Consider the following 14,182-nt stretch of genomic DNA (forward strand, 5'->3'; position numbering starts at 1 on the left):
CTACGGTCGCAGGTTCGAATCCTGCCTCGGGCATGGATGTGTGTGATGACCTTAGGTTAGTTAGGTTTAAGTAGTTCTAAGTTCAAGGGGACTGATGACCTCAGAAGTTAAGTCCCATAGTGCTCAGAGCCATTTGAACCATTTGACTCTTTGTCAAAAGCCTGAATCACCTCTTTTACACGGCGGACCGCTTGGAGACATGCAGAAATAGTCAGAGAGGTTCTGGAAGGTACCGACAGGGATGTGAAGTCAAGCCGACTTCTGTACCGCGGGCAGCTGCGATAGGTTTTGTCGGTTGAGGTCCCATGGTGCGAAGAGTCCGCTCGAAGTGGTCTCACAGAGTCTAGATCCCAGAAGTTTGGTGGCCAAGGGAGTATGACAAATTCAACCTGGGGCTCTTCGAATCACGCACGTACACTGCGAGCTGCGTGAGATGTTGCATTGTCCTGCTGGTAGAGGCCGTCGTGCTGAGGAAAAACGAACTTCATGTTGGGGTGGACATGGTCCCGAAGGATATATGCATGCTCGTGTTGATCCATTGTCCCTTCCAGAATGACCATATCACCCAGGGAATTCCCTCCAGCATGGACCCTTCCGACGATTGTTGCAAGGTGTCCGTTTTCAGACGTTTCACGCAGTACGCGCCAACAGTCATCTGTCCAATGGGGCATATCTACATCTACATCCATACTCCGCAAGCCACCTGACGGTGTGTGGCGGAGGGTACTTTGAATACCTCTATCGGTTCTCCCTTCTATTCCAGTCTCGTACTGTTCGTGGAAAGAAAGATTGTCGGTATGTCTCTGTGTGGGCTCTAATCTCTCTGATTTTATCCTGATGGTCTCTTCGCGAGATATACGTAGGAGGGAGCTATAGACTGCTTGACTCCTCGGTGAAGGTATGTTCTCGAAACTTCAACAAAAGCTACTGAGCGTCTTTCCTGCAGAGTCTTCCGCTGGATTTTACCTATCATCTCCATAACGCTTTCGCAATTACTAAATGATCCTGTAACGAAGCGCGCTGCTCTCCGTTGCATCTTGTCTGTCTCTTCTGTCAACCCTATCTGGTACGGATCCCACACTGGTGAGCAATATTCAAGCAGTAGGCGAACAAGTTTACTGTAACCTACTTCCTTTGTTTTCGGATTGCATTTCCTTAGGATTCTTCCAATGAATCTCAGTCTGGCATCTGCTTTACCAAAGATCAACTTCTTATGATCATTCCATCACTACTAATGCCTACTCCCAGATAATTTATGGAATTAACTGCTTCCAGTTGCTAACCTGCTATATTGTAGCTAAATGATAAAGGATCTTTCTTTCTATGTATTCGTAACACAGTACACTTGCCTACATTGAGATTAAACTGTTATTCACTGCACCATGTGTCAATTCGTTGCAGATCCTCCTGCATTTCAGTACAATTTTCTATTGTTACAACCTCTCGATATACTACAGCATTATCCGCAAAAAGTCTCAGTGAACTTCCGATGTTATCCACAAGGTCATTTATGTATATCGTGAATAGTAACGGTGCTACTACACTCCCCTGCGGCAACCTGCGGCAACCCTTACTTCGGAAGACTTCTCTCCATTGAGAATGACATGCTGCGTTCTGTTATCTAGGAACTCTTCAATCCAATCACACAATTGGTCTGACAGTCCATATGCTCTTACTTTACTTTCATTAAACGTGGTTCATCGAAAAGGCCACCTGTCGCCACTTAGTGGACCTCCAGTTGCTGTACTGGCGTCCAAATTTCAGTCTTCGTCGCCGATGAATGGCAGTCAGCATGAGCGCATGAACCAGACGCCTGCTGAAGAGGCCCATTAGCAGCAACGTTCGCTGAACGGTCGTTGAGGAGAAGCTGTTGCTGGCCCGTTAGTTCATCCGGGCGATCAGTTGGTGAACAGTTGCATATCTGTCGGCCGCACACATCTCTGCAGTCATCGTTCACCCCGTCTTGCATCATAGTTATCTCGGCGCCGTTTTTGGCTAGCGCTATTTCGTCATGCAAAGTAGACTTTAACGACAGGAGCAGGGGAACAGTTTACAAACTTAGCCGTTTCGGAAATGTTTCCGTCCTTGCTCCAAAGATAGACAATCATGCCCTTTAGGACGCCAGATAAATCACTCCGTTTCCGCATTACGACTCTACTTATCCTGAGCCCCCGACACGGTTTATATATTCCCCACTACTGGTGTTGCCATAGACGGTGGTCACATTAATGTGACTGGACTGTATACACTGATCAGCCAGAACATTATGATCACTGACTTACGATCGATACAAGGCCGTCCAGGCGATAGCATCGTCCGTGTGTAGAATGGGGAAGGCGCGCGAGCTATCTAAATTTGACCGAAGGCAGATTGTGATGGCCTGGAGGCTCGTTGTAAGCATTTAGGAAACCGCACCACTTCTCGGGTATTTGAGAAGTGCAGTGGTAACTGTCTTCAACACGTGGCGAAACCAAGGTGAAACCAAACATCGTGGAGTTCGACGACCACCCCTCATACAGATGCCAGCCGGGATAGTCTTGGCAGACTGGTAGAAGGGACAGGCGGCGAACTGTGACGGAACTAACATTAGACTTAAATTCTGGGCAGAGTATGTGGGCCTCCGCAGCCGACGACCAGAGCATGTGCCGATGTTAACACGACATAGGCAACTATGGTTGAAATAGGCACGTGACCATAGGCACTGGACGTTTGGCACAGTGGCAGAGCATTGCGTGGTCTGATGAATCCCGATACCTTCTTCATCACGCCAGTGGAATGGCGCGAATCCGCCCTGTTCTTGACACCTATACTGCGAGGTGGAGACAAACTGGCGGCGGCTGTATTATGCTCTAGGGAACATCCACGTGGGGGTCCAACGCTCCAGTGGAACTCGTGCAGGGCACCATGACGGCCACACTGATAGCACACCACGTAGTTCCCTTCCTGACGATCATGTTTCCGGCGGCAGTGCCACGCGCCATGTCACAAGGCCACGAGTGCGATGGAGTAGTTCATGCAACACAGTGGCGAGTTTCAGTTGATGTGCTCCCTCCTCCCCTCTCCCCCAACTCGTCATATCTGAACTCGAACACATTTGGGATGGCCGGCCGCGGTGGTCTCGCGGTTCTAGGCGCGCAGTCCGGAACCGTGCGACTGCTACGGTCGCAGGTTCGAATCCTGCCTCGGGCATGGATGTGTGTGATGTCCTTAGCTTAGTTAGGTTTCAGTAGTTCTAAGTTCTAGGGGACTAATGACCACAGCAGTTGAGTCCCATAGTGCTCAGAGCCATTTGAACCACATTTGGGATGGGATTGAACGTGGCGTGACTGCTCATCGCCCCCCTCCCCGGAATTTACGAGAAATAGGGACTTGTGTGTGCAGATGTGGTGCCAACTCCCTCCAGCAACCCACCAAGGCCTCGTTGCTTCCATATCACGACGCATCGCCGCTGTTATCCGTGCCAAAGGTGGACATACTGACTATTAGGTAGGTAGTCATAATTTTCTGGCTGATCAGCGTATACCGGCACGGTCTTAACAATCTTCTAGTGTAAAATGCTACACTTGGAAGCAGTGCCGGATGTTTGCGTTGTTGCTTAAATAAATCTTCCATTATGTCCATGATAAATGATGCAATTTTAAATTGATTCATTTAAGACTCAGGTTCAGCTTTAATAATAATTCCATGTAGTTCAATCGGCTGATTCAAGTCCTCAGTGACTTGCGCGTCCTAACCTTCCCCCCAGTAATTATACTAGACGAAGGGGCCTACAATGGAATCCGTACCACGTGTCGTTTCTGGCGAATTTTCACGTTGTTAAGAGGCGAAGACTAGATTAAAGTCAGACTGTAATGTCCTGTGCTCCGAACGGGATTCGAATCCGTAATCTTTCGGTTTCAAGGCACATCGTTTGTCACTGGACCAACAGATCCGAGATATCTGTACTCATTGCAATTTGAACACCACGAACAGAGAAGTAAAACAGCAACAGCGAAGTCGCGCTTGGCCGACATATGCAAACGAATCTTAACTCATAACAACAAAAAATAAAATAGCACTTATATAAAGTCTATTGCTGGTTATGACTTTAATGACTGCGTCTGTGAATACATTCTGACAATGTGACTGCCAGAAATCAAGACAAATCAATTTTTACTCATTCCATGCGCCATCGCTCAATTGAGACGGCCATGGACCATGCATAGCCCTTTATTCAATGCTTCTTCTAGACCAAACAACCTGTGGAAATTTTAGTATACTATAACTTTTTGAAATGTGAAGACATTGCATAATCTTATGGAACATAGAAGAAAAATTCGATGTTGTAGTCATTTTCACGCCTACGTCTTCTCAAAAGATAATGGAAACTCTCCAGTCTTACAAGGGGAAGGCCTCAGACACGGTCAACCAATTCGGCTCAGATTTGGTAGGTCGCTTGTGTACAACCTAAAATGAAGGAATCTAAGATATTTTGGGTCAACACCCCCGCGCTTTTGAGAAAATCACCCCTAAAGGTTATGACGAGCGATCGACTCAAAGTTGGCGGGATTGATAGATAATTGTAAATAGAGCATTTTTCATCACCAGGTATGGGGTCCGAAAACGCATGCTTTTCCAGAAATCGGGGTAAGAAACTTTCTCAACTGCCGCGTTTGTACCCACATGGTCAACGCTTTTCGCCAACGGCACCGATAGCGCAACGGCCAAGGTAACTGGCTGCGAATCTCGAAGAAACGTAGTGGATGTTATTCTTTTGGTTTGTATTTATCCATATCTCAATTGATAGGGATAGGAGGGTTAATAAGGTAAGTAAATCAACAAGGAATGATAATAACGTAGGCAAATAAATTTCTCAAACCTCTTGGGGTAGTAAATAACTAAAATGCTACTCCAGGTCACTTTACAATGGCTCTTCCAGTCACTGTTACGTGTCCTCATTTTTCTTCGAACAACTAGATGGATGGTACTTGTCATATAAACATTCGAAACAAATATACTCACGGCACCAACAGCAACTAATGAATGCAATCTTTCGACAGCTACACTGTTCCTTCCCTATGATATGACGAAGAGGCAACCGGGACAACATAACTCTCCCCGCGTGGATTCTGTCCCGTGCCTCGCTGTAAACAAGCGCCGCACGGTTGGCTATCTGTGATCCCTCCTGAGGAAGTCGCAGCACTTTTACTCGGAGTTGTTTTCATGTGACAAGGCTTAAAATACTTCACTTGGGAAATTAGTTTGCCTACCTTATTATTAACATTACTTATTGATTTACTTACCTTGTTAACCCTCCTATCCCTATCAATTGAGATATGGATAAATACAAACGAGAAGAATAACATCCGCTAGGTTTCTTCGAGATTCGAACCCGGGTTTTCCGATTCCCAGCCAGTTACCTTGGCCGTTGCGCTATCGGCGCTGTCGGCGACAGGCGTTTGTGTACAAACGCGGTAGTCGTAAAAGTTTCGTACCTCGATTTCTGGAAAAGTATGCGTTTCCGGACCCCATACCTGATGATGAAAAATGCTCTATTTACAATTATCTATCTATCCCGCCAATTTTGAGTCGATCGCTCGTCATAACCTTTAGGGGTGATTTTCTCAAGAACGTGGGAGTGTTGACCCAAAATATCTTAGATTCCTTCGTTTTAGGTTGTACACAAGCGACCTGCCAAATCTGAGCCGAATCAGTTGGCCGTCTCTGAGGCCTTCACCTTGTTAGTACTGCCGAGAAAGACATGCCCTTGTAGCCCCAAAGAGAAACGGTGGTGGATATGTGAATGTTTATATACCGAAATTATTCTTGCCACGAGTCGCGTCGTAGGTCTTAAATTCTAACACATCCAGTATGATCAGCAGGTATTGTCGCTCATTCTTCGAAAATTTTGAAAAAAATATTGGCTCTAAAAGATTTTTTTCACCTATAATAATCTTCTTTTCTCTTGTCGTGCTGTGAATGTCAGGATACATATTGCAGCTGTTGCTTTTAGCACTCATCGACATGCTGATTTTTTTTTCTGTGCAGTGCGGATACACAGGCCAGTCACATCAGTGTTACCACTGCCTGTGTTCGAGGTCAACGTGCAAAAATCACTCACAGACGACAGGTGGCAGGACTAGCAGTGAAGGGCATATAAGGCGTGTCGGGGACACGAATAACAGCGCAATCATTATCGTAATGAGGGAACGGAACGATGTATCTGAGATCCAAAAGGGCACGATCATTGCCTTTCGGGCTATGGGGGAAGAATTTCGGAATCGGCTAAGTTTTTTAACTGTTCGCGTGCCGCGGTTAAGGTATGCCGTGCATGGCAAACGTGCTATCCAAAACCGGCGTCGAGGCAATTGTGATGCACCATGGGCCATAGATGACAGGGGTGAATGATGGCTGGGGGGATATATACGGGAGAGGAAGACATCCCACAGATGTGTGCATTGGAGAGGAAGACGCCCCACAGATGAACCAATAGCTTACCGACAGCATCTCCCCAACGATCGTTAAGTTGCCCCGTATGAGCCTCTGCAGCAGGCACCTGGTTCGTGCACCCATGCTGACTGCTGCTTATCGGCGACGAAGGCGGGAATTTACGGCACCCGTGTCGTGACAGGTGGTCTTTTTACGTGAATCTCGTTTTATGCGACAACGGTCACTGAAACGTGTGAAAGCAATATGTTCATCTGTCTTTGGGTATCATGTCCACCCCTATGTACAGGTTGTCTCCTCCTCGCCACCATGGCATGTACCAGCAGGAAAATATGCCTCACGGTTCACAATGTACGAACTTGGTTTGAAGAGCACCCGGACGAGTTTACCGTAATCCCCTGGCCATTAAACTCCCAGTATTTAAACCCAATCGAGAATCAGTGGGATCTAGATCGGGCTGTTCGCGCAAAGGATCCTCAGCCAAGAAACCGCGGCGTGGTGGGGTATGTGATTCTGTGTGCAGGCTGCAAATTAGAATTCACCTACCTCAGAACCGCGTCTGCTCGATGTCCCTCCACTCGGCAACGCAGATACTTACAAGACGATGTGAAAGCAGCGTTCGAGCGGTTCTAGGCGCTTGAGGCTGGAACCGCGCGACCGATACGGTCGCAGGTTCGAATCCTGCCTCGGGCATGGATGTGTGTGATGTCCTTAGGTTAGTTAGGTTTAAGTAGTTCTAAGTTCTAGGAGACTGATGACCTCCGCTGTTAAGTCCCATGGTGCTCAGAGCCAAAAGCAGTGTTGATAAAAAAAAAACACCATCTAATATCTACAATTACTAAGGCCGCGCAACTCTAGTAATGGTATGGTCTATAGAAAAATTGCCATTAAAAAATTTTATCGGGCGGTAAGAAAATGGATTGGCTTCTGAAAAATAATGTCCGAAATTTCCACACAAAAAGGTTTATTTTGTTCATCTAGCCAAAGAAACGGTACTGTTCAGTCCACACTTAAACTATTGGCTATTTTCTTCACGCTCACAATTCGTACACTCATTTCACACGCACAGCAGTCAGAAATCTGTCCAAACCCGACTCGAATCAAACAACGTTCTCACAGTCATTAATTTCACTACTAATATGAGTTATTACATCCAGTCCTTCTCGTGGATTTCTCAAAAAAGAAACTGCTTGCCAAAAAATGCTCAGTGGTTGAATACTGCATCATTGCCACGCGGATACTATGAAGGCCGAATTTCACACGCGCATATCTGTCCAACTAAACAGTTCTAGAACTTCTAAACTTCACAAAACTGTCCGTAACTAGATCAGCGTTAGTCACGACACGTATCAAACGCGAGTTACTCAACATTCCTTCATCTTACACATTATTTTTACTGGCACTAGTAACATGACAGTCCGCATTCAAAGGTAGCGAGCGACTCCCTTCTTCCGGCCTCACTCCCAGTATAACTATCAGGTAACGAACGGAAACCGTCTCAATTCTGATTGGCTAACCATACTCGCTGCCAATCAGAATGCTTGCTCAAGATCGTACTCGCTCCAAAACTGGCCTGCACCAGTCCTTACACAGAGACGCATTTACGTCATTCATATTAAAGTAATGTTTAACAAACGAAAACTAAAAGATAATAATTCTGAAAATATCCTTTGGATGCAGATAATACTCCAGCGGACTTTCTGGCTGCTCTGTTACAATAGCAATCACACCTAGCATAGTGGGTAATTTCCCTCGGACCAATTTCCCACGACAGGCTTGTGTCGTTCTTGCAGGTTACTGAAGACGGTATATAGTGCAACATTACAATCTGGCGAATGTTCCACGTACACACAGTCGTGCACTCACATTTCTTCCCACAACAATACGAGACACAAATAATAATCTAGTCTGATTTTTATATTACGACAACGAAAAATAATTAAAGTTTTAGTATGAAAATCTCAATCGATTAATTCTGCATACTGAGAGTTCTGCTTACGTTTTCCAGTTATACCAAAAGATAAACTATTATATTTCCTAACTGAATTTAGTTCCCAAAGTTGCCTATTTCTAGCAATTTTTTCTGTCTGTGCAACTATAATAGTTATAAAGCTGAAATTTAATCTTCTCCTGAATGTCAAAAGGTAGTGTACCGATTTTGAAAATGATTCAATAATATTTAATATCATTTATTTAGGTTCTTATCGGTAGTGAATGAACGCGTCCAGTAAGAGACATTGGAGATGTCAACCCCCGAAGTTACATGCAGCTAGCTATCCTAAAACAAACGTTCGCTCGGAACAAACCTGCAACGCTACAAAACGTATCGCAGCTGGCCATAGAACTGCAGTCGATATGGCTCTGCATCTTTGTCGGTACAGAATATTACTGTACCTCTTCCTGCACATCTCGCTGCGGTGCGCACTGCAAAAGGAGGTTATACAGGCTTCTCACAGAGGGTCACGTTAATATGATTGGGCACGGCATGTAGTGTGTGGCGTTGCTAAACATCAAATTTTTTTTCCCATTCGTTATACACTACTGGGCATTAAAATTGCTACACCAAGAAGAAATGCAGATGATAAACGGGTACTTATTGGACAAATATATTATACTAGAACTGGTTAAATGGCTCTGAGCACTATTGGACTTAACTTCTGAGGTCATCAGTCCCCTAGAACTTAGAACTACTTAAACCTAACTAACCTAAGAACATCACACACATCCATGCCCGAGGCAGGATTCGAACCTGCGGCCGTACCGGTCGTGCGGTTCCAGACTGTAGTGCCTAGAACCGCTCGGCCACTCCGGCAGGATTATACCAGAACTGACATGTGATTACATTTTCACGCAGTTTGGGTGCATAGATCCTGGCCGTAACAAAGGCCTTGATACGCCTGGGCATTGAGTCAATAGGAGCTTGGATGGCGTGTACAGGTACAGCTGCCATTGCAGCTTCAACACGATACCACAGTTCATCAAGAGTAGTGACTGGCGTATTGTGACTAGTCAGTTGCTCGGCCACCATTGACCAGACGTTTTCTGTTGGTGAGAGATCTGGAGAATGTGCTGGCCAGGGCAGCAGCCGAACATTTTCTGTATCCAGAAAGGCCCGTACAGGATCTGCTACATGCAGTAGCGCATTATCCTGCTGAAATGTAGAGTTTCGCAGGGATCGAATGAAGGGTAGAGCCACGGGTCGTAACACATCTGAAATGTAACGTCCACTGTTAAAAGTGCCATCAGTGCGAACAAGAGGTGACGGAGACGTGTAACCAATGGCACCCCATACCATCACGCTGTGTGATACGCCAGTATGGCGATGACGAATACATGCTTCCAATGTGCACCACCGCGATGTCGCCAAACACGGATGTGACCATCAAGATGCTGTAAACAGAACCCGGATTCATCCGAGAAAATGACGTTTTGCCATTCGTGCACCCAGGTTCGTCGTTGAGTACACCACCGCAGGCGCTCCTGCCTGTGATGCAGCGTCAGGGGTAACAGCAGCCATCGTCTCCGAGCTGATAGTCCATGCTGCTGCAAACGTCGTCGAACTCTTCGTGCTGATGATTGTTGTCTTGCAAACGTCCACATCTGTTGACTCAGGGATCGAGACGTAGCTGCACGAACCGTTACAGCCATGCGGATAAGATGCCGTTCATCTCGACTGCTAGTGATACGAGGCCGTTGGGATCCAGCACGGCGTTCCGTATACCCTCCTGAACCCACCGATTCCATATTCTGCTAACAGTCATTGGATCTCGTCCAAAGGGAGCAGCAATGTCGCGATACGATAAACCGCAATCGCGATAGGCTACAATCCGACCTTTATCAAAGTAGGAAACGTGATGGTACTCATTTCTCCTCCTTACACGAGGCATCACAACAACGTTTCACCAGGCAACGACGGTCAACAGATGTTTGTGTATGAGAAATCGGTTGGAAACTTTGCTCATGTTAGCACTTTGTAGCTGTCGCCACCGGCTCCAACCTTGTGTGAATGCTCTGAAAAGCTAATCATTTCCAAATCACAGCATCTTCTTCCTTTCGGTTCAATTTCGCGTCTGTAGCACGTCATCTTCGTGGTGAGCAATTTTAATGGCCAGTAATGTAGCTGGCAGTTGGTGTGCGCTTTAAACCAACTAAATAATGTTAACTATCACATTCTGCTTTATCGGCAGAGCTAGAGGGAGCAACAAAAGAGAAAGAACTGCAATTGCAGCGTATAGCTTTGTTGACCCAGAAAACGCCAAAGTGTCTGAACATTTGTGATTATTGTTTTGAGTAATCTAGATATTCAGCAGTTACCCTCGTGTTGTACAGTATTTATCATGATCGCGTGCCGTGTGTGCAGATGGCGAGCGCCAAGGACCAGCTGCTCCCGCTGCTGGTGGTGGACTCCTTGGGCGGCCTGCCAGGGTTACCGGGCCTGTTCGTGGCCAGCGTCTTCAGTGCGGCGCTCAGGTAAGTGCACTGCCGCGGGTTCTCCCCTGTGGTTGACAGCTTTTGCCACCTCGGAGCGTCACCACAACTCATCGTTACCGGGGAAAACACAGAAACATCGTAAAGACTGACCTAGAGACGCTACTGCGCTGGAATTCTGACAGCTAAACTAACGATTGTCATCTGATCCATTAAAAACAGGTACCACTTTGTAAATTAAAATGGTTCTCTTCATGAACATACAAATTATATTTTTCTGTAGTCCACATATTTGAAACTAAATTCAGCTTTTAAACGTATTCATACCAGCGGAAAAAAGCAGAGAGAAGGCGAATATGCTCCTGTTTATTAAAAGACTCAGACTCAAAAAAAGGGGTACCAGTTGCCTCTTAATACCTTCCTCATCATTTTTTAAAGTTTTCCCAAAATTTTAGCATGCAAAAATATTCACGTACTTTTTAACATGCAATTTACATCCCACTCCCACAATGTCCCCTAACTGTAGCCGGCTGCGGTGGACGTGCGGTTCTAGGCGCTGCAGTCCGGAACCGGGGGACTGCTGCGGTCACAGGTTCGAATCCTACCTCGGGCATGGATGTGTGTGATGTCCTTAGGTTAGTTATGTTTAAGTAGTTCTAAGTTCTAGGGGACTGATGACCTAAGATGTTAAGTCCCATAGTGCTCAGAGCCATTTGAATTATTTTTTCGCAGCCGTACAAGAATAGAGGCAACGCCAATGATTATACCAATCGCATCTTCGTTGTTATATTTTCTGCCAGGCGTTGATGTTGCTGATGGTGGAGATACTAGCTAGCGTCTAATTTTCTACAGAAGTAATGACCTCAGAAAGGTTGGAAACCACAGGAATCTGTTTGGTTACAGTAGGTCTTCCTCAATTTCATGATTTCTCATTTTTCCAACGAGACTCATTCTGTATTGTTTTGCAGTTAGGTCCACCTTGGGTATGTTCTGGGACTCAATCTGCCTGAGGGGAATGCCTCATCGTGTAGTATGTGGTTATTAACTTTGCACCTGACGGCTGCCTGCCATATTGGTTTGCCTTACTTTCGGTCTTTCCTCTGCTTTGAGACATTACTGTGAGACAAATGACTTGGTGTCCCCACAGTTCCATGTCGACGGCGCTGAATTCCACGTCTGCCGTGGTGCTGGAGGACTTCTTCAAAACTTTCTTCCCGTCCCGCCGGCTGTCGGAGCGGCAGACCGACCTGCTGATGAAGGCGGTGGTCGTCGTGATGGGAGCCGTCTGCACCGGACTCGTGTTCGCCGTGGAGAGGCTCGGAGCCTCCGTTCTACAGGTATGCTCTGCTCCTGCAAACAGAGGCGTGGTGATAGCAAACCAAGCAAAGTAGGAACCGTCAGCTCTCAGATTCGATCAGATATACGTTTTGCGCCATAGATCCATAATGAGGAGATCCTCAAGAATGTAAAACATGTCACAAAACAGGAATACATTATTCATAAGCCTTCGAAATAGTTGATGTAGAAAAGCAGCGATCCACAATGGGGAAAAGAGAGTACTCATTCCAAGTGTCCTACGCCACCGCATCCTAAGATCAACATGGTTCAACATTTCGGCGATCCATTTCTCCGCCGTCTTCAGGAGGACGCTGCTGCTGTTCAGTCTCACTGAAAACTGCAAAAACTTTTGCTTCTAGAGCTAAACACAAACAGTTAAATCGGGACGAAACCTGTGCACAACAATTTGCCTGGCAACTTCATACAGTGTCACTTTACCAGTGTTCATCCCTACTGTGATGTATATGAATCAGCGATCGCTTTCCGTGCTTGCATTAACTATAAGTGGAACGTGGCTGTACTTAGTCATGTGACTAAGTTAGCTCCCGCTCTGGCAAGGTGTACAGTTCGCTTTGTCGAGTAATAATTCAGAGCTCCGTAGGCGCATGAGAACTGACCGCTTATGTGCTTTATCTCCGTGTCACTGACCGGCGGGAATTAAAGTGGATGTGTTTCTGCATGACTGATGGGCGCGGATACATTTGCCTTTCGTACTGTCGAAAGCCATATCTGAGTGACAAGAACGTACTAAAGGAAAGGTCTTCACTAGATGTCAGAGCACAGGGAGAAGTAGAATTGGATGTCAGTATGGAGAGCACGCCTGCCCGGCTAGCCGTGCGGTCTAACGCGTTGCTTCCCGATCCGCCCGGCGGATTAGTGTCGAGGTCCGGTGTGCCGGCCAGCCTGTGGATGGTTTATTAAGGCTGTTTTCCATCAGCCTCGGCGAATGCGGGGTGGTTCCCCTTATTCCGACTCAACTACACTATGTCGGCGATTGCTGCGCAAGCACTGTCTCCACGTATGCGTACACCATAATTACTCTACCACACAAATATTTGGGGTTACACTCGTCTGGTATAAGACGGTGGAGAGGGGTGGGGGGGGGGGGGCGAGGGAGGGAAGGTCCGCTGGGGACCGAACCGCACAATAGCCCTGGGTTCGGTGTGGGGCGGCGGTAGGGTGTTTGGACTGCTGTGGCCTATTGTGAGGTTGTGAACCAGTGAGGGCTACGGCGGGACGAAGCCTCTCTGTGTTTCTAGGTCCCCAGTTTAATACACAGTACACGGAGCGCACACAAATAAATAAAATGTATTATGTATAGGTAGTTGAGAAGATCTATTCATTTTCAATTCCGGTGCTTGAGAAAAATCACTAGAAGCTGTAACCATAACATATCTAAGAGCAATCGTATGTAAATACATAGCTGTATACTTACTTTTTCACGTTGCCCTTCAGTGCATTGACTACCACCGTCCATTGTACCACCAGCTCCACTATCATCATCCTCACAGCCAGACAGTATTTTTCCCACATCCACAGAAACAGCTATCTTCAAACAACTCGCACTTTGCACCTCTGGATCGACAGTAAATAACAGCTACTCGTAATACGACAAAGTTGGTACATACATGCCATCAGGTGACCTGCCACTGCCCTTAATGTCGCATACTTTCTTCAGTTCCTTTCTAAATGAACCCCATAAGCACTGTAATTGTTTCAAACAAAGTCTCGGTTCACTTCGAGGAATACTGTTTTGAAAAACGCCGCCAGTTTATCATAAGATCCGGATTTTAAATTCTTATTTATATAGTCTTTAGATCTCACTTTCAACAAGCACTGTTGTTCTTTGTACAGATATATAAATTCCGTCAAAAGGTCTTTGGTCTAGCGACGGGAATCCGTTATGATCGTGTCGCGCACTGCAGATTATTGACAAGACTCCAAGCTTTCACGACAATCGTATCGCCGCGTGGCGTACTGTAGGCAAATG

General features: G+C 46.3%; 1 protein-coding gene across 2 annotated transcripts in view; it reads left to right on the forward strand.

Moving 5' to 3' along the window:
• Positions 1–14,182, forward strand: part of LOC126194804 (sodium-coupled monocarboxylate transporter 1-like) — a 202,557-nt gene that overhangs the window by 130,217 nt on the left and 58,158 nt on the right. For both annotated transcript variants that reach the window (XM_049933116.1, XM_049933117.1), the window contains exons 10-11: positions 10,787–10,896; positions 12,002–12,191. In XM_049933116.1, the coding sequence (XP_049789073.1) occupies positions 10,787–10,896; positions 12,002–12,191 (300 nt within the window). The remainder of the gene's footprint in view (positions 1–10,786; positions 10,897–12,001; positions 12,192–14,182) is intronic.

The sequence above is a fragment of the Schistocerca nitens genome, chromosome 7 (genome assembly GCF_023898315.1).
Source record: "Schistocerca nitens isolate TAMUIC-IGC-003100 chromosome 7, iqSchNite1.1, whole genome shotgun sequence".
Lineage (NCBI taxonomy): Eukaryota > Metazoa > Arthropoda > Insecta > Orthoptera > Acrididae > Schistocerca > Schistocerca nitens.